The sequence below is a fragment of the Tachyglossus aculeatus genome, chromosome X1 (genome assembly GCF_015852505.1).
Source record: "Tachyglossus aculeatus isolate mTacAcu1 chromosome X1, mTacAcu1.pri, whole genome shotgun sequence".
Classification (NCBI taxonomy): domain Eukaryota; kingdom Metazoa; phylum Chordata; class Mammalia; order Monotremata; family Tachyglossidae; genus Tachyglossus; species Tachyglossus aculeatus.
In genome coordinates, this window is record NC_052101.1 from 133,891,475 (window position 1) to 133,916,058 (window position 24,584).

The 24,584-nt window shown below is 47.0% G+C and overlaps 1 protein-coding gene across 3 annotated transcripts in view; it reads right to left on the reverse strand.

The window, feature by feature from the left end:
• Positions 1–7,919: 7,919 nt before the first annotated feature.
• The window catches only part of LOC119950559 (telomere repeats-binding bouquet formation protein 1-like), a 36,365-nt gene continuing 19,700 nt past the window's right edge, over positions 7,920–24,584 (reverse strand). Inside the window, exons 9-15 of one of the 3 annotated variants that reach the window (XM_038773076.1) lie at positions 22,944–23,096; positions 19,215–19,346; positions 15,283–15,408; positions 13,336–13,475; positions 11,580–11,748; positions 9,488–9,529; positions 7,920–7,986 (exon numbers count right to left, since the gene is read on the reverse strand). In XM_038773076.1, coding sequence (XP_038629004.1) covers positions 7,976–7,986; positions 9,488–9,529; positions 11,580–11,748; positions 13,336–13,475; positions 15,283–15,408; positions 19,215–19,346; positions 22,944–23,096 — 773 coding nt within the window. In that variant the 3' untranslated portion in view covers positions 7,920–7,975. The remainder of the gene's footprint in view (positions 7,987–9,487; positions 9,530–11,579; positions 11,749–13,335; positions 13,476–15,282; positions 15,409–19,214; positions 19,347–22,943; positions 23,097–24,584) is intronic. The other 2 variants (XM_038773077.1, XM_038739809.1) reach the window with 2 other exon arrangements.

The following is a 24,584-nucleotide window of genomic DNA, read 5'->3' on the forward strand; positions in this document are numbered from 1 at the left end:
TCGCCGACCAGAGGGCGGCTCCAGGTTTCTTTAGATTGGGCGCACGATGAGCCAAAGACCGGACATCGAGCCAGAGTGATCAGTTCTGCCTCTTCATGGGGGGTGTACTCACTAGCATGTAAGAGCTCGGCAAAACAAGCAAGCGAAGGGAGGGGGTCGAGTCCTAACCGGCAGGGCAGGCGCTGCGGGGCTCGGTTCCAAATGCCTACAACTAAAAAGAGCAGCAGTGCCTCTTACATACGAAGCCCCCTCGTACCGGTTAGCCTTCCCCGTGTTCCCAGCTTGTCTATCTGATTAGGGACAGTTCCCGTTTCGCAACCTTGTAGTGTAGGCAGTTCCGTGTCCTTGCTCTGTGTGGGTCGTTCAGGCGGGAGGGAGGGGGTGAATTCACAGATAGGGGCACTCTTCCCACACCTATCAATCCTCCGTATGAAGACGAAACTCCTCGCCCTTGGCTTCGAAGCACTCCATCACGTTGCACCCTCTTGCCTCACCCTCCCTCCTCTCCTCCTACAGCCCGGTCCGTGCACTCCGCTCCTCTGCCGCTAACCATCCTCACTGTGCCTCTTTCTGGCCCCCGTCCGCTGTCGTCCCCCCGGCCCACCGTCCTAACCTCTGACCTGGGATGCCCTCCCTCCTCACATCTGCCAAACTGGCTCACTTCCCCCCTTCAAAGCCCTACTGAAAGCTCACCTCCTCCAGGAGGCCTTCCCAGGACTGAGCACCTTGTCCTCTCCTCCCCTCCCCATCGCCCCCACACTCCCTCCCTCTGCTTTGCCCCCTCCCCACAGCACTCGTGTATATGTACATATTTATTACTCTATTTTATTAATGGTGTATAGATTCTATGTATTGTAATATTGATTGCTTGTTTTGTGTGTCTGTCTCCCCCCCTTCTAGACTGTGGAGCCCGTTGTTGAGGTTGGGGATTGTCGATTTGTTGCAGAATTGTACTTTCCAAGCGCTTCGGACAGTGCTCTGCACACAGTAATCACTTAATAAATACAATTTATGAATAAACATGATTTGAGCACTGTGGTAGATATGAGATGATCGTAATGGTCATAGTCCAGTCCCACATGGGACACAGTCAGAGGGGAAGGGGAGAAGTGGGATTTAATCCACCAATTTAGAGGAGAAGAGGAAAACTGAGGATAAGAGACCTTAAGGAACTTGTCAGAGGGCCCCCCGAGCCGACAAGTGGCCAGGAGGCCAGGGATTAGAGCCCAGTGTCACAAGCCCCCGGTTCCTACCAAACCAGGACCCTGGGAGCCTCGGTGACACACAGTAGGGTTTCAAACCACACCTCTGATCACCAAGGTTAATGTGAAAAGATTTTTATTTAGTTTTACCAACATGCAAGGGGCGTGATACTTACATACACTCACTTCGCTCCACCAAGAGTCCAAATATCCCTCTGTGGTCAAAGAAGCCCGTTCTGCCAGTGCTTCTCTTTCTGCGTCCAGCATTGCTCTCACGTTGCTTGCTTCTCCTCTGCATCTCAGCGTGCCTCCGGGCTGTCTCCAGCTGGGCCCTCAGGTACCTCCTTGGCATGTCTCAAAGCAACCGCCTTTTATCTGGCTTAGTTGTGGCAGCTGTGGTTCCATGTGGCAGTCACTGATTGCTCCCAGACCCGTTAACGGTAGAACATCATCATCATCAATCGTATTTATTGAGCGCTTACTATGTGCAGAGCACTGTACTAAGCGCTTGGGAAGTGCATATTGGCAACATATAGAGACAGTCCCTACCCAACAGGGAGAGAAAGCCCCGCCTCCCTCCATGCTGCACCCCCCACCAGGCCAGCAATCACCTGGCTCAGGTAAAACCCATTAGTGGCTTTGCAAAGTCTCTCCTTTGTTGTCGTTCACAGGGATTCACAACCAGTCAATAATAAGACAGTTTATTGTTGGGCTCCACCACACCCATTTTTCCTGACTCCCAAACCCAGGCTCTTCCCACTGGGCCACACTGCAGTGCTTCTCCAGTATTCATTCATTCTTTCAATCGTATTTATTGAGCACTTACTGTGTGCAGAGCACTGTACTAAGCGCTTGGGAAGTACAAGTTGGTAACATATAGAGACGGTCCCTACCCAACAACGGGCTCGCAGTCCAGAAGAGGGAGGCAGACAACAAAAACAAAACAAGTAGACAGATGATTAGAGAAGCAGTGTGGCCTAGTGGATAGAGCCCGGGCCCGGCCATCAGAAGGACGTGGGTTCTAATCCCAGCTCCGCCGCTTGTCTGCTGTGTGATCCTGGCATGTCACAATTTCTCTGGGCCTCAGTTACCTCACCTTCTTGTAAGGGTAAGTTTGCTCCAACTGTTGAAGGACCCCGATAAATATACTTCTTTTCCTCCCTCCTGTGCAACGAAATACTGTTGGGCGTGCCTGCGTGGGAGTTTTTGTCACTCACCTCCAAATCGTGCTGCCAGGCGAGGAATTCTTCCTTCTCGGGAGCTTGATCTCCTCGGAGTGAAAGAGGTCGGTGTCCTCGGGGCTGTCCATCAGGATCTTAGGCCGGTCCCCATCCTTGGTGGTGATGGCGCCCCCCGAGATGTCCCCTCCAGGCCGTCTTGTGGCCTCCGTGCCGCTCCCTCCCGGCCTGCTCCCGCTCCGCTGCTGATGTTCCCCATGGCTGAAGGCTGAGTCCGGGGCCTGCGGCCACAACCTAAACCTGGCTCCGCCCGCTGCCCACCGCACGCCAACCTATTGGGTTGTTAAAAAACTCAGAGCAACAGCTGATAAAAACAGTAACTTTATATGTAATCTACATAATATATGTAATCTACCTGGGTACATGTACATTTGTATATATGTATATATACCCAGGTAGATTTTTAAGACCAATCACCTCAAGATCAAGTTAATCCAATTCTAAGATAAGCAAAACAAAAATGAAATATTTACCATCAGAACCTTGTGAGTTACAAAACGTTCTGCTTGTGTCTGCTTCTTTCCACCAGTAGCCTTGGGAAAACCAATGAAGATCTATAGGATAGATATCATCTGGGAGCTTGACTACTAGAATGGTCTCATTAGTTAAGTTTCCATTTCATTATCTGATGATCATCACTACATGAATATAATTCTTCAGCTGTAGTCCATCCTACACAGTTTACCAATTCCTGATGCTTTGGTCTCTTTTAGAAGTGATATCTTCAATCTTATTGTTTCTCCCAACTCCGAGTTTCAATCGTCTTTAATAAATGTCGTTTAGGTTGCCTTTCCCCTTGGAGCCGGGCAGGTTTTCTGGCCGGCGGCGGGGGTCGGCTCTCCCCCGCGGGGCTCCAATCCCGACAGCCACCCCGAGCTCGCCGCCCGTCTCCGAGCCGAGCGGCAGAGTAGGGATTAGAACCCAGGTCCTTCTTGTCATGAGCCCTCCCGGCTCATACCAACCAGGATCCTTCCTGAACCTGGGAAGCCATGGTGGCATGTAGTGGAGGGAGTAAGTGCTTAACAAATACCATTATTGTGAGAAGCAGCATGGCATAAGTGGATAGAGCACAGGCCTGAGAGTCAGAAGGTCATGGGTTCTAATCTCGGCTCTGCCACTTGTCTGCTGTGTGACCATGGGCAAGTCACTTCACTTCTCCTTTTAGACTGTGAGCCCACTGTTGGGTAGGGACTGTCTCTATATGTTGCCAACTTGTACTTCCCAAGCGCTTAGTACAGTGCTCTGCACACAGTAAGCGCTCAATAAATACGATTGGTTGATTGATTGATTAGCCGTGCCTCAGTTACTTCATCTGTAAAATGGGGATTCAGACTGTAAACTTACCTCATCTGTAAAATGGGGATTGAGACTGTGAGCCCCATATGGAACAGGGACTGTGTCCACCTCGATTCTAGACTGTGAGCCCCACTGTTGGGTAGGGACTGTCTCCTATATGTTGCCAACTTGTACTTCCCAAGCGCTTAGTACAGTGCTCTGCACAGAGTAAGCGCTCAATAAATACGATTGATTGATTTGCTTAGATCCACCCCAGAGCTTAGTAATAATACTACTAATATAATGACATTTGTTAAGCACTTACTTATGTGCAAAGCACTGTTCTCGTGTCTCTCCCCCACATAAGTCCATACTTCATGCTGCTGCCCCGGATTGTCTTTGTCCAGAAATGCTCTGGGCATGTTACTCCCCCTCCTCAAAAATCTCCGGTGGCTACCAATCAATCTGTGGCATCAGGCAGAAACTCCTCACCCTCGGCTTCAAGGCTGTCCATTACCTCGCCCCCCTCCTACCTCACCTCCCTTCTCTCCTTCTACAGCCCAGCCCGCACCCTCCGCTCCTCTGCCACTAATCTCCTCCCCGTGCCTCGTTCTCGCCTGTCTCCCGCCGTCGACCCCCCCGGCCCACGTCCCATCCCCCGGGCCTGGAATGCCCCCAATCCCTCGGCCCATCCCCCTAAGCTAGCTCTCTTCCTCCCTTCAAGGCCCTGCTGAGAGCTCACCTCCTCCATCAGGCCTTCACAGACTGAGCCCCTTCCTTCCTCTCCCCTCCATCCCCCCTCTCCATCCCCCCCATCTTACCTCCTTCCCTTCCCCACAGCACCTGTATATATGTATATATGCTTGTACATATTTATTACTCTATTTATTTACCTTACTTGTACATATCTATTCTATTTATTTTATTTTGTTAGTATGTTTGGTTTTGTTCTCTGTCTCCCCCTTCTAGACTGTGAGCCCGCTGTTGGGTAGGGACTGTCTCTATGTGTTGCCGACTTGTACTTCCCAAGCGCTTAGTACAGTGCTCTGCACACAGTAAGCACTCAATAAATACGATTGATTGATTGATTGATTGATTGATTGATTGTTCTAAGCGCTGGGGGGGGGATACCAGGTGATCAAGTTGTCCCACGTGGGGCTCACAGTCTTAATCCCCATTTTCCAGATGAGGTAACTGAGGCTCAGAAAGTGAAGTGACTTGCCCCAGGTCACACAGCAGACGTGGCGGAGCGGGATTCGAACTCATGACCTCTGACTCCAAAGCCCGGGATCTTTTCTAACTGCTTCCCTAATACAATGCCTGGCACAAAGTAAGCGCTTAACAGATATCATTATTAGTACAATCCAACTTACACATTTTGCTCTTCTAATAACCAACCTACTCAATGTGCCTCGATCTCATCCTTCACAATGCCTACCACTTGCTTACACCTTCCCTCTGGCCCCGAAACCCTCTCTTCACATGCAGCAGACCACCACTCTCCCCTTCTCCAATTCCCTCCTAAAATCCTATCACCTCCAAGAGGCCATTCCCTGACTAACCCCTCATTTCCCCACTCTATTTTCCACCTTTCTTTGTTACCTAGGCACTTGGGTCTGTAAGCCTTTAGCACTTTGACACTAGCCCCACCCCCAGTCTCAGAGCACTTCTGAATACATCCTAACATACTCCCATTTCCCCCACCTGTAACTTATTTTAATGTCTGCCTCCACAACCACACTGTAAGCCCTTCGAGGGCAGGGATCATTTCTCCCCAGTATTATACTGTTCTCTCCCAAGTGCTTTAGTATAGTGCTCTGCATACAGTAAGCGCTCAATATATACCACCGATTTAGTGGTTGATTGCTGCGACATCCACTCGGCACACAGACACCGACTTCAGCAAAAGAGATCTTCAAGTGAGGCTTTATAGAAAACTCAGAAAGTGGGAATCGAATGGTGCGCAACAGGAGAATGGAAGCTGGGGATGGCGTGAGAAATGGCAAGCAAGGAAAGAGACCCTGGGCTCCCCACACACGACGGCACCGACGACTAAATGGACTGCTCCACTCTCAACGTCCTTAGCTAGGGGAAAGAAGGCTCAGAGGCCTCACCCATCGTAAAGAGAACCCCCAGTCCTGGGCCAATGCGGCAGAGGCGCAGGTTTCACCTGCTGCCTTTCTCCGTCTCTGTGTGCCTCAGATACCGATGCGACGGCAATTAATGTGATGGGTGGCAAGAGCCCCCAGTGACCGTCCTTCTGTGGTGCCCTAAATTCAACGTGTAGATTAGTGAATACTTTTGGCCCTTAGTGCAGGATAGGTCCTAGCGTGTTCCAAGGGATAGAAAATGAAATTGGGGAATATTCAAATTACCTAGGAGCCTTTTACTAGAATTGTCTTCAGCTGTGTCTAAATGAGGCCAATGATCTAGAACTGTGTTGTCATCAAAAACGTCCTAAACGAACATTGCTTAAGAGAGCAGGAATGATAGCACAGCTATTGTCCGCACAAATGGACAACAAATGTGGGGACAGTGGTGAGTGCTGGCTCAAGTTAAAAGAAGAACTTGTCTCATGGCAAGATCTGCCTTATTCACGTCATAACCATTTTTCTAAGGAACCTCACCGTCAGATGCTTGATGATCACTGACTATGGAGTTCTCATGTCACTGTAATAGCTTCAGACTTCACAAATGGTCCATTAGAGGGAGTTGATGGCTGCCATTGTGCTCTTTTTAAACAGAAGCTCAGAATCTGGTCACATCTCATTTGTAACCTAAGGACAGAAGAGGTGTCCTCTTATGTTCCTCAGGAAAATGTGACACCCAGCAATACATGTGCCATTATTTGGAGAAATGGCTGGGTTTCCCACACCACCTTTCGAAAAGGGCCACGCTTGGGTGAATTGGGTATATTGAGTCCACGGCTTATTTGGATTAGGCGAAGCTTTCAATTGTAGCTTTAAGAGCCCTGAGCCTACGTGTATTCAAGGCTTTACTTGTCAAGTCAGGTCAAAGAAATAATGCCACGTGTAATAATGATGATAATAATAATGATGGCATTTGTTAAGTGCTTACTATGTGCCAAGCACTGTTCTAAGCGCTGGGGTAGATATAAGGTAATCAGGTTGCCCCCGCGTGGGGCTTACAGTCTTAATCCCCCATTTTACAGATGAGGTAATTGAGGCACAGAGAAGTTAAGTGATTTGCCCAAAGTCACCTAGCTGATAAGTGGCAGAGCCGGAATGAGAACCCACGACCTCCGACTCCCAAGCCCCTGCTCTTTCTACTAAGCCATACTGCTTCTCTAAATGTACGTATTTCAGTGATGAAGCCAGAACATCAGAAAGGATGGGAGGGAGTGGAATAAAAGGAATGAGAACATAAAAATTTAAGAGAACCAGTGGTGTATAATGTCGTGGGGCCAAGTCAATTGTGCACAGTTTCTGCAAGCCAAGGGAGAAAAAATACTCAACAAGACCATTCCAACAGATTTTCAGGAAAAAATCACCCTTTTTATTTATTAATGGCATCTCCTTTAACTTACCTAAGACATTTCACTTATTGATCAAGGGTGTCTTATATTCTCTTTTGTGTATGAGCCAGAGACGACACAACCGCGTGGGAACAATAGGCTATGTTCTTTCTTAGTACATAACTCACTCCACGGTAGTAAGTTAGGCTCTTATTGACTTAGGTAAAATAATATTTTTTAACATTCCACAAATTATTTCATTCACCAGGAACATTTTTTAACAATCAAATTCAATTAAAACATCATAAATCCTATTAAAACATTTAGTGACCCCTGCCACCCCTTAATCATTTGTCTTAGGTAAAACAAAAGACAAATTCTAAAACAAACGGCTAAAAACAGTCCAAGTTGCGTGTTTCTTTTTGCCTGCTTCTTTAACAAGCAAAAAAGTTATCCAGATCTCATGCAACCATAAACACGTTTAGAAAACCATATCACTGCCTCCCATTTGAATATCACACAGGGAAACCACTCGGATTTGGCAGGACACAACTCGCTTAAAACAAAGAACAGTTACTATTTTTTAAAAAAATCTCTACAAAAAAACCTTCTTTCAGGAATTATATATCATTTAATTTCTCCAACTTGTAGTATTTATAGGCAAGATGCACTGTAGTCTTCCTTCCTGGGTAAGGACCATGAACTTCAAATCCAATGGTTTTCCCGGTTTTCTTTACTGGAGTCAAAATGGAGGCTACTTTTTCTTCTGCACCTTCGTAGGGATTCTAGTGTTGTTCTGTAATCATTATGTAAACATGTCAGATTAAAGGTTTTATAGTCTGCACATTTGCATTACCTCCTGGGCCGTCTGTCTGTCTGTCCATCCACCTGCCCCCACCCCTCACTCGGACGGTCGTTAACAGCTGAGAGAATTGCCTCCACAGAGCAATTGCGAGGAAGAAAAATGCCCTTCCCCACAGAGCACAGTGTGGACAATGCTAGGGAACATCATCCGCCAAAGGGGATGATAAAATGGGGACCGCCAGCAATTCTGCAACTAGCATGGCTGCCCCTCTCCTTTCCCGTCAACATTTTAGTGAAACACGTGAGAGACCTGTGTAAGAGACAGTATCTAATTCCCACCTGCGTATTCTTCCAAGGACGTAGGTGCTCTGCACACAGTAAGGACTTAATAAATACCACCCTCCCCGCGACAAATTGTTGCACAGATCATCTTCCCAAAGCATCGTCGCCTGACCCACATCTGTCCTGTCCTTCAAGCTCTCCACGGGCTCCCTGTGTCTCTTCTCATTAAACAAAACCATCAATCGGCTTCCAGGCTCTCCACCATCTGGTCCCGCCCGAACTAACTGCTCTCTCTACCCGCTGTCCCCTAAATCGTGCTCTTCATTCCCCCACAAACAACCTTCTCACTGGACCTCACTCTCGAGTCTCCCGCCTTCAATCCCTCACTCACCCAGTTTCCCCGGCTTGGAACTCCCTCCTTCCCCTCCTCAGACAGACCACAGCCTCCCCACTTACAAATCCTTACTTCAATCCTTCCTCCTCCAACCAGTTTTCCCCAATTCCCAGCACCTCGAGTTATGCCATCCCTTTGGCCAACTCTAGCATTCAGGTACATGTCCCTAACTCATTTTCATGTCTCTGACTCTAGACTGTAAACACCTTGTGGGCAGTGAAGACGTCTACCAACTCCATTCTAGTTTACATTTCCAAGTGCTTAGTTTAGTGCTCTCTGCACATGGTAGTATTCAATAAATACCACCGACTGAATGATCGAGTAACCTTGAACGTAATGGCATTGGATTGGGAAAAAAAAATGATTTCCCCTTCAAAATTCATCAATGTTCCCATGAATAAAATTTTCTTGCCATTGCGGTGAGGCTTTTCATCCTGAAAAAAACGTTCCTAACTCTGAACTCGCAACTACCAATCCAGTCTTCCTGTTGCTGAAAGGCTATAAGATGAAGACGTTCTTTCTTAGTACATAACTCACTCCACGTGAGTTAGGCTCTTATTGACTTAGGTAAAATAATATTTTTTAACATTGCACAAATTATTTCATTCACTAGGAACATTTTTTAACAATCAAATTCAATCAAAACATCATAAATCCTATTAAAACAGAAGATGAAAGGTTCTGGGGGATGGAGCCAGCTGTAGTGGGAAGTAAGAGCTCAGACAGTCACTGGAGGTGGTGAAGGGTGGACTCTTTTTCTCCCCTCGAATTTCCAGCTAAACTTAACACAGAGGAGAGAAAACATTTGCTACTGTACCTTCCTTTGGTGGCTGCTGTGCTCTCCTTTCGTCTTCCGGAGCTGGATGTTCAAACACAGGTTCGTTAAAAGTAAAGGGACAGTAGGTTAAAAGGACACAATGGATGGTTCTAGTGAATATCTTGATTAATACTTAGGAGGAACGAATTGTGACTATGCTCATCAAATTTACAAAGCTGAGTAGGGTGGCTGACATTTTGGAAGGCCAAGTGACCCTGAACAAATGATCCCGTAAAAAGACAATGGAAGTCTGAAAGGACAATGTGTGACGGCGTACTTCAGGAGATAAAGGACAATCCAATGGGGGAAGCCTGTCCAGGCACAAAACATCTGAAAAAGACCTGGGGAGGAGTCATAACCAAACACAATCGACCAATCAATCAATGGCATTCACTGAACTAAGCACCGTCCTAAGCATCTGCCCTAAGCAACGTGCCTTAGTTGAAAGAGCACGGGCTTGGGAGTCAGAGGTCTTGTGTACCAATCCCAGCCCCGCCACTTGTCAGCCGTGTGACTTTGGGCAGGTCGTTTAACTTCTCTGCGCCTCAGCTACCTCACCTGTAAAATGGGAATTAAGACTGTGAGTCCCACGTGGGACAACCTGATAACCCTGTACCTACCTCAGCGCTTAGAATAGTGCTTGGCACATAGCAAGCGCTTAAGAAATACCATCATCATTCGGGAACATACAACTGAATCGAGATACACACTGCCTGCCAGGAGGCGTAGAGCCATGAAGCGGACGGTGAATTGTCATCCCACACGGAGGGGACGCCCGGGACTCCGTTCCCGAGAGGCCCGCCCGCCAACACACCCAGTGGCCCCCGCTGCTCCCGGAAGGCTCCTCTCCTCAGAGCGCCAGAGAGGCCCGCCATGGACGCCCGGGACTCCGTTCCCGAGAGGCCCTTCCGCCCGCCATCACACCGCGCGGCCTTGCTGCTCCCGGAAGGCTCCTCTCCTCAGAGCGTGCCGCCATAGACGCCCGGGACTCCGTTCCCGAGAGGCCCGCCTGCCCGCCCCGCCCGCCCGCCCTCCCGCCATCACACCGCGTGGCCCCCCGCTGCTCCCGGAAGGCTCCTCTCCTCCGAGCGCCGCCATCGACGCCCCCTGCTTCCACCCCCCCCGCCACTTAAAAGACCTTCCTTCTAGTGCCCCCCAACCCCGCTTCCCGGTCCGGTCCGCCATAGACGCCATAGACTCCCCCCCACCCCACCCCGGGAAAAAAGTCCCTTGTTAGCACCAAGTTACATTAACGACAACCTCATTCGCACCTACTCAGCCTTCCTGTCCCGCCATCGACCCCCGGCCCACGTCATCCCCCGGGCCTGGAATGCCCTCTCTCCCTCTGCCCATCGGCCAAGCTAGCTCTCTTCCTCCCTTCAAGGCCTTACTGAGAGCTCATCTCCTCCAGGAGGCCTTCCCGGACTGAGCCCCTTCCTTCCTCTCCCCCTCGTCCCCCTCTCCATCCCCCGCATCTTACCTCCTTCCCTTCCCCACAGCACCTGTATATATGTATATATGTTTTTATGTATTTATTACTCTATTTATTTATTTATATTACTTGTACCTATCTATTCTATTTATTTTATTTTGTTAGTATGTTTGGTTTTGTTCTCCTTCTCCCCCTTCTAGACTGTGAGCCCACTGTTGGGTAGGGACCGTCTCTATATGTTGCCAGCTTGTATTTCCCAAGCTTTTAGTACAGTGCTCTGCACGCAGTAAGCGTTCAATAAATACGATTGATTGTTTGATTGATTGAGGGACACGAGAAGCCAGTGCAGAATTTTGGAAAAGAGCAGGCCCAGGTGACCGCTCAAGTTTCCTTCTTCCATTTCTGGGATTCTGCATGGGCCAGACTCATCTCATGGGCTCAGTCATGTCAGAATTAAAGGGGTTTTGGAGGGCAGGAGGAAAGGGCCAGGTAGGTTCCCTATTCCCTCTATCACACGCGGCCTAAAACCCGTTGAGTTTTTTCACTTAATCGGGATTTCATATTCACATGATACAGCTAGTCTGAATTAAAACGAAACCACTGCGTTACCCTTGGTTATGGTTTACCTTCCAATTGGTTCACACTCCCTAGAAAAAGCACCTGTGACAACTCCTCCAGGACTCTCTAATTGACTCTCTAGCTCATCGTTTGCAGATGGGTGGTAAATCTGAGCACCTAACTCAGAACATTGCTTTGGAAGAGCCTTTTCTTGGTCACTGTCTTTCTGCAAGGAATCTCCAACCACACTTTCTGTTTTAGGGCCTTGTTCCTGCAATACAAGACACCGCAGAAAAAATTCCAAAGAGGCAGGTTTGCCTGTGTCTCCACGTAGCGTTGCTCTCAAACAATGTGGAAAAAGAGTGGTGTTAGCTAGAAGAAATAAACATTTTAAGGAAAGGGATCGACCTTCTAATTTGACGGTACTCTCCCAAGCACTTACAACAGTCGACGCTCAATAAATACGATTGACCGACCGGTAGGCTCACAATAAATACCATCGGAAAGATCATAATAGTAACAGGCCAAATCAGAAGCAGGGCCAGGACGTGCAAATGGCAGAGGTCCAAAGAAGTTCTTTCTTCAGATCAGCAGTGTGAGGAGCAGCGTGGCTCAGTGTAAAGAGCACGGGCTTTGGAGTCAGAGGTCATGGGTTCAAACCCCGGCTCCACCAATTGGCAGCTCTGTGACTTTGGGCAAGGCACTTAACTTCTCTGGGCCTCAGTTACCTCAACTGTGAAATGGAGATTAAGACTTTGAGCCCCCAGTGGAACAACCTGATCATCTTGTAACCTCCCCCGCGCTTAGAACAGTGTTTTGCACATAGTAAGCGTTTAAGAAATGTCATTATTATTATCATTTTTATCATTATTCAGATGCACAGACATCATTTGGGTGTCGGGAGATGCAATCCCTACCTACAAGGAGCTTACACTCTACACTTGTACACCCCTGCACAAAATCTCATCCTAGGCAGATTCATTTTCCAACAGTAAACACAGCTACATAGATGCCCTTCAACCTACTGTAAATCAATCAATTAATCAATCAAAGGTATTTGTTGAGGGCTTACTGTGTGTAAATTGATTCTTGAAGTTCTCTCAGCTACTGCTGACTCCAGGTTAAAGGGGCCCTAATTATCACCCCCCATCCTGGGCCCAAATCCTTCTCACTGGAGTATTTTTTCACTATACCTCAGCCTATGCTATTCTGGCAGAAGGTCTCGTAAAGAGATAGACATTAGCGGTGTCACTGCTCCATCCTGGGCCTCATTCCGCTCAGAGATACCCCAGGAGGTGCAGGGCACATGGCCTCCCGTGTATGCTGCTTCCCCTTTCACTTCCCCACCGCCCGCCTCTTCTGATGGGTCTCGGGCTCATCAATCAATCAATCAATCAATCAATCGTATTTATTGAGCGCTTACTGTGTGCAGAGCACTGTACTAAGCGCTTGGGAAGTACAAGTTGGCAACACATAGAGACAGTCCCTACCCAACAGTGGGCTCACAGTCTAAAATCACCCTAGGTGGTTTCTCCCTCGCTGGCCAGGGGACCCCAGAAAGCTACCACATGAGTGGCTTCGTCTGCCTCTCCCACACAACAACAGCTTCCCAGAACTCCAATTCCCCAGAAGGAAGGAGGGACATGGAGCAATTGCCCCAACTGGCCCTTCCCTATGAATGACCAGGATTCCCTTCCCCTCATATCTCTATGTGGACAATATGACAATGACCATTCTGAAGAACTGGCAGTTCAGTTTTCTGTCCCTGCCCAAATTATGATTCATGCACAGAGAATTATCAGACCTTCCTTAAAATCTTTGGAAGAGGAATTGTAATCTTTGAAAGAAATAGGCAAACCTCATCTTCTTCTCTTTTAAACTGTTCTTTAGTCAAGGTTTCTTTAGTTTTCTTCAAGTGGCCAAGAGCTCTTCCTTGATTTTCCATTTCAGAAACCTCATTTGAAACATACGCAAGAAGTTTATCAAGGAACTGCTCAGCTATGTAAAATTGGAAAGAAAAACGTTTCAATGCTAATGCTTTATGGTCATGAAAACTAGTTCACAAAAATTCACGCCCCACCACTTTAAATGTCACCAAACTTCAACTCACAAAACAGCACACAACACACTAAGCCCTATATCGTATTTCTTCTCATGGAACCCCAGTTTTCCTTCAGAAATAACTTTGGGAGTAAGACATAATCTCTTTAAAAGAAATAGGGAAGATAACAAGAGTAATCCTTATTCACTTCATCTTTTTAAGAAAAAGCGTCGGGATCCAAGTCGCTAGCCTGTCAGAAATTTAGTATCAAGTCATTTAGTTCTCATGTTATCTTCAACTGAAAATGCTAAGAGAACACAGATGAGAATATTTTTTCCCCATTTTTCTGATCTTTTAATTGGGAGTCCCAATTCTAGATGCCTAATGCCTGTTCCTTGAGATAAGCCAATGATTATGGCCATTAGCCTTTATTTTTCCAGAAGTGGATAAAAGACATGCCACGCTGCTAAATCTTACCATACTTCCTCCAAAACACTGCCTAAATGTGTCCTTTCCTCTTCAACCAGACTTGAACTATGCTTCAAGATCTGTTCATATCGTCTCTGCCCTGGACTCCATGCCTACAGCATCTTCCCCCGTTAGTCGATTCCAAACACTCCTTCCTTTATCATCTTCCTGAAACATGTCTCAGCAACACCTAGCTCCACTCCTTAAAACCCTCCAATGGCCACCCATCTCCCTCCCCATTAAGCAGAAGCTCCTTGCCATTGACAACTTTCTCCATCTTACAAATCAGTCCCCTCCATCCATCACAGCCCTGCTCACAAGTCAACCATCCCTCGCTCTCGACTCTCCCATGTCCAGCTCTTTGGCTCACACTCTTCCCCTGACCCCCAGTCCCCTCCCCAGCCAAATACACCAGACTTCAAAGCCCAATCTTCAAAGCCCACCTAAAATTCTGCTTTCTCCACCATGCCTTTGCCGATTCATTCCCTACACTTCATGTTAAGCGACTCGACACCTGCGCCTAAGCTGTTAGGTGTTTACACCCATCCTTCGCGTGTATATAGAGATGGGCAACTGATGGTCCATTCAATTGTTCATTCCACCTTTCACTCTCCTCTTCGATCCTCATCCTGCCAACTGTTCCCACTATTGGTACGGACTGTGTACGTCTGTCTCCCCCAAGAGAATTTCAGCTCCTCGAGGGTACAGAACATTTGGCTTGCTCTGCTGTAATCTCCCGAGCTAACTTTGGATGCACATGGGAGCAGGGAGATGGGGTGAGCAGTGGAGGGTGCAGTGGGACCCAAAGAAGGCTTTTCTCAGAATAGAGATGTGAGCTGGTTTGGGAGCCCCTGCGGGTACCAAGGACAACTAAGGGGAGGTGAGCTAAGGGGAGGTGAGAAGATGTGAAGGAGGAGGCAAGTCACGAGGTTATATCATTGGCCTGAGAGTGGAGATTCAGAGCTGGAGATCTGAGAAATGCTGCAGTGTCCAGTTGTCTGCTACTTAGGGAGAAAACTGCTTCTAACTACACCGACAAGTCCAGAAGGTACCTAGGGCTGGTTAAGAGAGGAATCAGCTGGCATTTCCTTTGTCCATCTTTGGAGAATATTTGCTTTCCCTCATGAACACATAGCATAAAAGCACAAGACACGAGTCAGCGCTTAGAACAGTGCTTGGCACATAGGAAGCGCTTAACAAATACTATTATTATTATTAATAATAATGTAAAAAGAATGACACCCTTTAGAGACTGAGATCGTGGGATCATTTTTCCAATAATAAAAATTAACTTACCCCAAATCGTACAGTTCTGCAGGACAACAGAAACAATGATGCCTACAATTTCATTATGAGATGCAGAAAAGGAGTCTATAATAAGTTTGAGGCCGTTGTTCTTGAGCAGGAGAATCAGATTTTGCTCTGCAGAATGTTATGAAGTTAGTTAGAGTCTTCTCTATTTCCATCAACGGCTAACACTTTTCTTGCAGGACATCTGCACCCATTATGATAATAATAATAGCAGTAATAATGATGATGACGATTATGATGATGATAATTATGATAATAATAGTATTTGTTAAGTGCTCACTATGTGCCAGGCACTGAACTAAGCACTGGGGTGGATACAAGCAAATCAGGTTGGACACGGTCCCTGTCCTACATAGGGCTCACAGTCTCAATCCCCACTGATGAAGTAACCGAGGCACCGAGAAGTGAAGTGACATTCTCAAGGACACCCAAACAAGCAAAAAAGTGGCAGAGGCAGGATTAGAACCCATGACCTTCTGACTCCCAGCCTTATGCCATGCTGGTTCTCATAACAATAATAATAATAATAACATGTCATTGTAATAATAATGGTATTTGTTAAGCACTTACTATGGACCAAGCGCTATGTGAAGTGATAGGAAATAATCAGGTCAGATGGAGTCCCTACCCTACACTGGATCACAGTCTAAGAGGGAGGGAGAACTGGAATGGAGTCCTCATTCTAGATGGGAAAAATGAGTCACAGCAAGGTGAAGTGACGGGCCCAAGATCACGCAGCAGGCAAGTGGCAGAGCCTTCATTGAAACCCACGTCTCTTGACTCCCAGTCCCATGCTTTTCCCACCAGGCTTTGTTGTATGTCTTTCAGAAGAATCCTCCCAAAATAATTCTACCGATCACTGATTCCATTCAGAAAAAGATGCTAGAGAAGATTTGAAGGGGCCGGGGGGCAGTGGAAAGGACACGGAAACAATTGGTTTAAATATATTTTCCATTCAGGAAGTACCCTTTCCTCCCAAGCCTTGAAGGCTTTTTAAATGGGTATCTGCAATTCCAGCTACTACCTATAAGAATAGTATTTTCCCTAATTTGAAAATGACTGTGTAGTGAATTCCTCTGGATTATTCTAGAGCTGATTTTCTTGTTTGTGGCTAATTTGGGGATTTTGCTTCTCTTCCTGTCTCTTGCTTTGCTGTGTATGCATTTTGCTTGTTGTCAGCATCTTCCATCGTCACCAACAGCAACATTTAATGGAAGCCTACCATGTGCAGAGCACTCTAGGAAGTGACCGGGAGAATACAATAGAGACACAATAGTAGACACAACTAGTGGGGAACACAAACAAGAGGAAGAAGGAAATTTGATATGCGAGTGAGCTAGTGCTTAAGTAAGATGGGATGTGCAAAAGTGCATCAGGTGGTTTGGGGTAGATAAATGCCTGGTTGCTGCAAAAGTGCTGAGGAGGTGGCTGGGCTCGAACTAAGGAGAAAGGAGAAATAAGTTAGGGAAAGCCTCCTGGAGATGCATTTTTAGTACTCCTCCAACTATAAAAACTGGAGGAATGTCTACTTTTGTGCTGAGGTACCGATCCTGCCCTGTTCATTCCTAGAGATGCATTATTTAGATAGAGGGGACGCTAAAATCAGCCAGTGTTTATTTATGCTGACTAGATGGTGGTGGTGGGATCGGTTTGTCCACAGCAGAGGCTCCTTGCCATCACCTTGAAGGCACTCAGTCAGCTCCCTAAGTCAGCCTACTTAACCACCTTCTTCTCCCACTCCACTCCAGCTCGCACACTTTGTTCCTTCCGAGCTAACCGAATCTCTGCGCCTCGTTCTTGCATCTCCTGCCGAAAGGCCATTAGCGCACACCCTCCCCGCTGCCAGGAACCCCTTCCCTCCTCACACCTCCTCTGCAACTCTCAGGAGTCTTCATCTTTTCCTTTAAACCCACTCCTCCCCTTCATTTTCCCTGCTCAGTCGACAACACCACCCTGCTCTCCGTCCCAGAAGCCTCACATTCAGGCTACTGACCAACGTTGCCGCTTTCCACTGCACGATTCCAGGATCTGCCCCTTCCTCTCCCCAACCCCTGCAGCGCTGACGTACATAACTTTACCATCTACTGTTCCCCACCCTGGAACTTATTTTAATGTCTTTCTGGATTACAAACTCCTTCTGCGATGGGATGATGGCTGCTGATTCTAAGATACTCTCCTACACGCCACGTCCAGCAATCTGTACACTCGGTTGGTGCTCAATCAAACCCTGGGGATGCACTGATTGAATAGAATTGGAATGCTATTGGGTCAATGCCAACTGTAGACGCTTAGAGAGGTGATAGCCATCAAATATCAATGCTCACTAGGGAGAAAGGGTGATTTTCATTTGGAAACCGAAAATGTACAAAAGTTCCTTCACTAACATCCATATCATATATACTTTATGCATCTAGGCAGGAGAACATACATGTGACAAGACAGAAAAAGGTTTCCATACGGCAGATTGAATTTGCTGACAAAAAGTGTTACTAGATTTAAAAAAATATTTCCAGCTGCTGTTGCAGACCCAGGGCCTAGGATCAGTGACTCTCAAAGTCCTGCCTTGGGCTCAACTAACTCAGTCAAAACCGACTTTCCTCCCTTCAGTTTCCATGAGTGCATAACGGGGGAAGGAGTAATGGCTCGGGTCATTTTAAAGGTGATATTTGATATGCATTAAAGGTATGAATCTAGAGAAGCCACGTGGCCTCCTTGAAAGGGCAAGGGCCTGAAATTCAGAGGACCTAGGTTCTAATCACGGCTCAGCTGCTTGCCTGCTGGGGGATCTGGGGCAGTCACTTCACTTCCATTCATTCAATCGTATTTACTGAGAGCTTACTATGTGCAGAGCACTGTACTTAGCACTTGGAAAGTACAATTCAGCAACAAATAGAGACAATCCGTACCCAACAATGGGCTCACAGTCTCACACTTCACTTCTCTGGGCCTCAGATCCCCCATCAGTAAAAGGGGGATACCTAATCTCCCTCCTACTTAGATTGTGAGCCCCAGGTCAGCCAGAGACTGTGACCCGATTCTCCTATATCTACCCCAGTGTGTTCTACAGTGCTTGGCACACAGTAAATGCTTCATAAACACCTGAATTTTTTTCTCATTATTATCATCACCTGGCAAGTGATGAAAAATTACTGCTGAACTGGTTTTATTACTAGAATCTTGCCTCTCTGATCTTTCCAAATTGTCAGAGCATTTGTCTACAAGTAAATGTTACTCTTTAAACGGTCTTCAGTGTGACTTCTGTGACAGCAAATCAAACACCACAGAATTATCAACCAATACACAATCGGTGACTCATACAACATCTAATCAAGACTTTAGGAAAATTCAATTGGCATTCCAGAAGTTTGCCAAAGGGCAACTTGATATTGTGACTGTTTCCTTTTCACCAAATCATTTGCACGCATAACTTCAAAAGGAACTCTCTCCCCTTCCTATGCATTATACCACTCCCTCCCCCTTCAAAGCCTTATCAAAATCACATCTCCTCCAAGAATTGACATTCTGCTGAAAATGATGAAATACATTTTCTGACCATTTAATTTAGAATTATGTTTATGGTCTTCATTTATCTAGAAAGTTCTAAATCTCAACACTGAGAAAAGATCACTGGCACTGATCCTAGGAAGTATCATCATTTCCTCCCTAAATAGGAACTGTGATATCTTTATCAGCAGCAACATTAGTGAAACAACATTTCCATCAACTGCACAGGTGAACTTCCTTGGCAAAGGTCTTTTTCAGGCAAGAAGGAGTTGTATAACACACTCTCTCTCTCTCTCTCTCTCTCTCTCTCTATATATATATATATATATACATATATATATATAACTGAAAAGTGGAAAATGTGTATTTGACTCGCTGTAGAGTCAAGCCCACTAAATGATACACATACTTACCACACGACTCTATGCAACGCCTAAGGGTAACCAGAACACTCGTTTTTTCGTCAGAATTCAGATTCGCCAGAAACAGGAAGTTCAAAAGTTTGGGCACAACTTGATGCTTCGCTAGAATTATACTACCAGGAGCTAGTAATAGAAAATATGTTTAAACATAAGTATAATTGATACAAACATTTTTAATGATCAGGGTGAAAAATGAAATCCAAATAGATATCTTTCAGGTCCTCTTCTGCCTCCCCATGAGCATTCGGACCAGTGTCCCCTGCATTAATACCCAAACCCTTCCAAAACCGGAACCATTTGATGACAGCACTTGTTGGCAAGAAATGGAGTCTGTAGGCACATGGGTGCTGCCGCACTACTGCTTGTCTCAGGGGCTATTCCGCCCGCCCAGGGCTCAGCTTTGCTGTGGCTATGACACACAGAATCCTACTGAGCTGTGGATAATGAGCAAACAACGATGCTATTACACAAGGCTCCTCCACCGACCTCTCCCGTCACACTCTATGACACCACTGGGCCCCCTTGTCCCTGAAGGCACGTGTTTTCAAGGCATGCCAGAAGCCTCCCTCTTACTCATCCACTCTTCTTTCACACTAGACCCCAGCTTGCACTCTTCCTTCCTTTCAAGTTGACTTTCTCACTGTGCCTCTTTTTCGGCTCTCCTGCTACAACCCATTGTTCATACCGTGGTCCCTGCTTGGAACTCCTTCCCCCTTCCAACCCATTACACTAGAGCTCTCCCCATCTTCAAATCCTTTCCTGAAATTTGCCCTCCTCCATGAGGACTTTCCCGATTAAGCAAACTTCCCAGGTTGTGTAAATCCAAAAGCTGCATTTAGCCTTTATGCTTATCTGACTCGGTACCAAGGCACATTCTCAACCTCGCAGAGAATCAGCGTGGCATAGTGGATACAGCACGGGGCTGGGAGTCAGGAGGACCTGGGTTCTAATCCTCACTCTGCCACTTTTCTGCTGTGTAACAATGGGAAAATCACTTCACTGCTCTGTGACTCAGTTCCCTCATCTGTGAAATGGGAATGAAGACCGTGAGCCCTATGTGGGACAGGGACTGTGCCCACCCCAATTACCTTGTATCTACTCCGGCACTTAGTACAAGTGCCTAGCACAGAGTAAGCATTTTAACAAATACCAAAATGATTAATTTGTACTAATTTGCTCTTATCTATCCATTCTTCAATAACCTTGCTACCTACAGCTGTAGCACTGTTTCTTTCTGCTCCACTATTTTGTGAACTCATTTTTCCCCCTTTTTTGTTGTGGCTAGTTGTCACGATGATTTCCCTTTACTTCCCTCAGTAGACTGACCACCCCCACTCAATAAATGCTACTGACTGACCAACAAGGAAGTTGTTAGGGTAAACCGGGAACACAGTGTGGTTGAGGCAGTAACTGGAGGAATGGAGAGGAAGGAGATGATCTGTGATACAACACTGACATAGAATCACTAGGTCACAATTTCAGTGTGGGCAAAGATCGAGAAAGTGGGAGCTAAAATCATCATCATCATCATCAATCGTATTTATTGAGCGCTTACTATGTGCAGAGCACTGTACTAAGCGCCTGGGAAGTACAAATTGGCAACATATAGAGACAGTCCCTACCCAACATTGGGCTCACAGTCTAAAAGGCGGAGACAGAGAACAAAACCAAACATACTAACAAAACAAAATAAATAGAATAGATATGTACAAATAAAATAAATAAATAAATAAATAGAGTAATAAATATGTACAACCATATATACATATATACAGGTGCTGTGGGGAAGGGAAGGAGGTAAGATGGGGGGATGGAGGGGGGACGAGGGGGAGAGGAAGGAAGGGGCTCAGTCTGGGAAGGCCTCCTGGAGGAGGTGAGCTCTCAGCAGGGCCTTGAAGGGAGGAAGAGAGCTAGCTTGGTGGAGGGGCAGAGGGATTGGGGGCATTCCAGGCCCGGGGGATGACGTGGGCCGGGGGTCGATGGCGGGACACGCGAGAGCGAGGTACGGTGAGGAGATCAGCGGTGGAGGAGCGGAGGGTGCGGGATGGGCTGTAGAAGGAGAGAAGGGAGGTGAGGTAGGAGGGGGCGAGGGGATGGAGAGCCTTGAAGCCCAGGGTGAGGAGTTTCTGCCTGATGCGCAGATTGATTGGTAGCCACTGGAGATTTTTGAGGAGGGGAGTGATATGCCCAGAGCGTTTCTGGACAAAGATAATCCAGGCAGCAGCATGAAGTATGGATTGAAGTGGAGAGAGACACGAGGATGGGAGATCAGAGAGAAGGCTGATGCAGTAGTCCAGACGGGATAGGATGAGAGCATGTATGAGCAGGGTAGCGGTTGGGATGGAGAGGAAAGGGCGGATCTTGGCAATGTTGTGGAGCTGAGACCGGCAGGTTTTGGTGACGGCTTGGATGTGAGGGGTGAATGAGAGAGCGGAGTCGAGGATGACACCAAGGTTGCGGGCTTGTGAGACGGGAAGGATGGTAGTGCCGTCAACAGAGATGGGAAAGTCAGGGAGAGGGCAAGGTTTGGGAGGGAAGACAAGGAGTTCAGTCTTCGACATGTTGAGCTTTAGGTGGCGGGCAGACATCCAGATGGAGATGTCCTGAAGGCAGGAGGAGATGCGAGCCTGGAGAGAGGGGGAGAGAGCAGGGGCAGAGATGTAGATCTGGGTGTCATCAGCGTAGAGGTGATAGTTGAAGCCGTGGGAGCGAATGTGGTCACCAGGGCAGTGAGTGTAGATCAAGAACAGAAGGGGACCAAGCACTGAACCTTGGGGAACCCCCACAGTAAGGGGATGGGAGGGGGAGGAGGAGCCTGCAAAAGAGACTGAGAAAGAACGACCGGAGAGGTAAGAGGAGAACCAGGAGAGGACGGAGTCTGTGAAGCCAAGGTCAGATAGCGTGTTGAGAAGAAGGGGGTGGTCCACAGTGTCAAAGGCAGCTGAGAGATCGAGGAGGATTAGGACAGAGTAGCAGCCGTTGGATTTGGCAAGCAGGAGGTCACTGGTGACCTTTGAGAGGGCAGTTTCTGTGGAATGTAGGGGACGGAAGCCAGACTGGAGGGGGTCGAGGAGAGAGCTGTTGTTGATTCCAGTGTTACAAGTGACGAGGTGGGGTGTGGACAGAAAGGACAGTTAGTGCTTTTAACAGGGATGGGAAAGCTGGGAAGAGTTAAATAGGATTAGCTCCGTGGAACAGGACAAAGCAGCATCAATCCAGGGCAGTTAAGAGGGCAACTGTCCCCGTGCCCCAGAGTTGGGATTGGATGGAAAATGTTTCCAAGGCTTCTGAGCAAATGGAGAGGGAAAGACGTGAAATGGAGCCACTGGATGGCACCTCCCCTAATAGGTAGCTGGCTTCCAGGGGCAGGCAGAATGTGTATTTGGGTGTGTGTTGGGGGAGGGGGTGCGGGGAAGGTCGTTGGTCAGTGACGCGATGGAGCAGGGGGCTTGACTCTTTCCCAATTGGCTCCTCGGTCTGCCAGAGGCATTTTGCACCCCCACTGGAACCTAAGATGGAAGTGGGGTGTGGCAACAGGATGTAGAGAGTATTGAGTTTGTAATATCAGAGGGACAGCAGCAGTGTGAATGATGAAACACCACAAAGCCATTCATAGCATCTGTGTGTAAATCAGGTCTCTATACAATCAAGCAATGAACTGAAGGTTGTACAAAATGAAGTCATTGGTAAACCATACATGCAAGTATTGGAATCACTCACGGTTCTGGGCAATGCAGAGACCCATGACACACGTCACCGATACTGCCATTTTAGCACTAGGCATATTCTGACGTGAATCTTCGGCCAGGTTGGTAAAAATGTCAGCCAAAACATCCAATCCACCCATAGATATGAAGAATTCCTTAACCGGTGCTTCAGGAATAAAGTTATAAAACAGTCAATGCTTTTTTATCAAGCAAAGGAATTATTGCATTTTGTAAAACAGACTAACTACATTGACATTTCTAGGATAGAATTCTTGTGTTAACGTGATACTTTCCCATGTGCATATAAGGAATCATTTCTCTTGTGTATTAGAGAAATGTATCCGTCCTGTTACTGCAAGTCAATGACATGATTCAGTTCAGGCTATTTAACAGAGAATCCCGCGGAATGGATTCACTGTTTTTGTAGTCAGCAGGCTGCCAATTTTCTCTTCCCACGTTCAAAGCCTTACTCAAATTACACCTCCTGCAAGAGGCCTTTCCCCACCAAGCATTCATTTCCCCTTCTCCCCCCTCCCTTCTGAATCCCTTACCCGTTAAGCATTTGTTATTCACCACGCTCTCAGTCCCACAGCATTTATGGACATGGCTGGAATTCATTTTTGTGTCTGTCTCTCCCTCTGGACTAGAAGCTCCCTGTGGGCAGGGAACAAGTCTACCAATTCTGTTGTACTGCACTCCCAAGCACATCGTACGGTGCTCGGAACATAGTAAGCACTCCCAAAACACCCTAATCTATCTTCTTAGGAACCACTTCACATATACCTTTCTCCCCTTACCATTTGCTGCCCGAGTAGCCTTGCGATGACTAACAAATGGATTGTGCTGTTAGGCAATGCTTCCCGGACAAAGACATCTGTTTTGTTTAACAGAACATGAAGATGGCTCCAAACCGGGGGTCCTCTGTCTCCTTGCCCTGGGACCTTCTCAGTGGCAAGCAGATATCCTGTCCCCAGAGATGGACACCTCTCCACCAGTTCACATCTTGGATGGGGCCTCAAAACTGTATTTCCCCCAATCTAACACTAGCTCCTTCAAGAAGTTTTCCAGACACCAGGAGACTGTAACTTCCTTGTGATCAGGGGTTGCGCCTGCCAACTCTGTTGTTCTGAACTTTCCTACGTGCTCAGTACAGTGCTCTGGGAATGGTCAGAGCTCAATAAATACCATTCGGTGTTTGATTGGGTTACTTTAGAAACCTCTTCTAATGCAAAATATTTCCAACGCTGAGTGGAAAAGCATGGAACTCTCTATTTAAACGCAAACGCTACCACATTAATACAATCGCTTATCCAAACCCACCTGGATTACTCCTTGCTAACCTCCCTGCCTCCTGTATCTCCCCAATCCAGTTCATACTTTACTCTGCTGCCTGGATCATTTTCCCACAAAACCGTTCACAACATCAATCAGTTAATCAATCGCATTTATTGAGCGCTTACTGTGTGCACAACACTGTACTAAGTGCTTGGGAAGTACAAGTTGGCAACATGCAGAGACAGTCCCTACCCAACAGTGGGCTCACAGTCTAGAAGGGGGAGACAGAGAACAAAACCAAACGTATTAAGAAAATAAAATAAATAGAATAGATATGTACAAGTAAAATAAATAAATAAATACATAGAGCAATAAATAT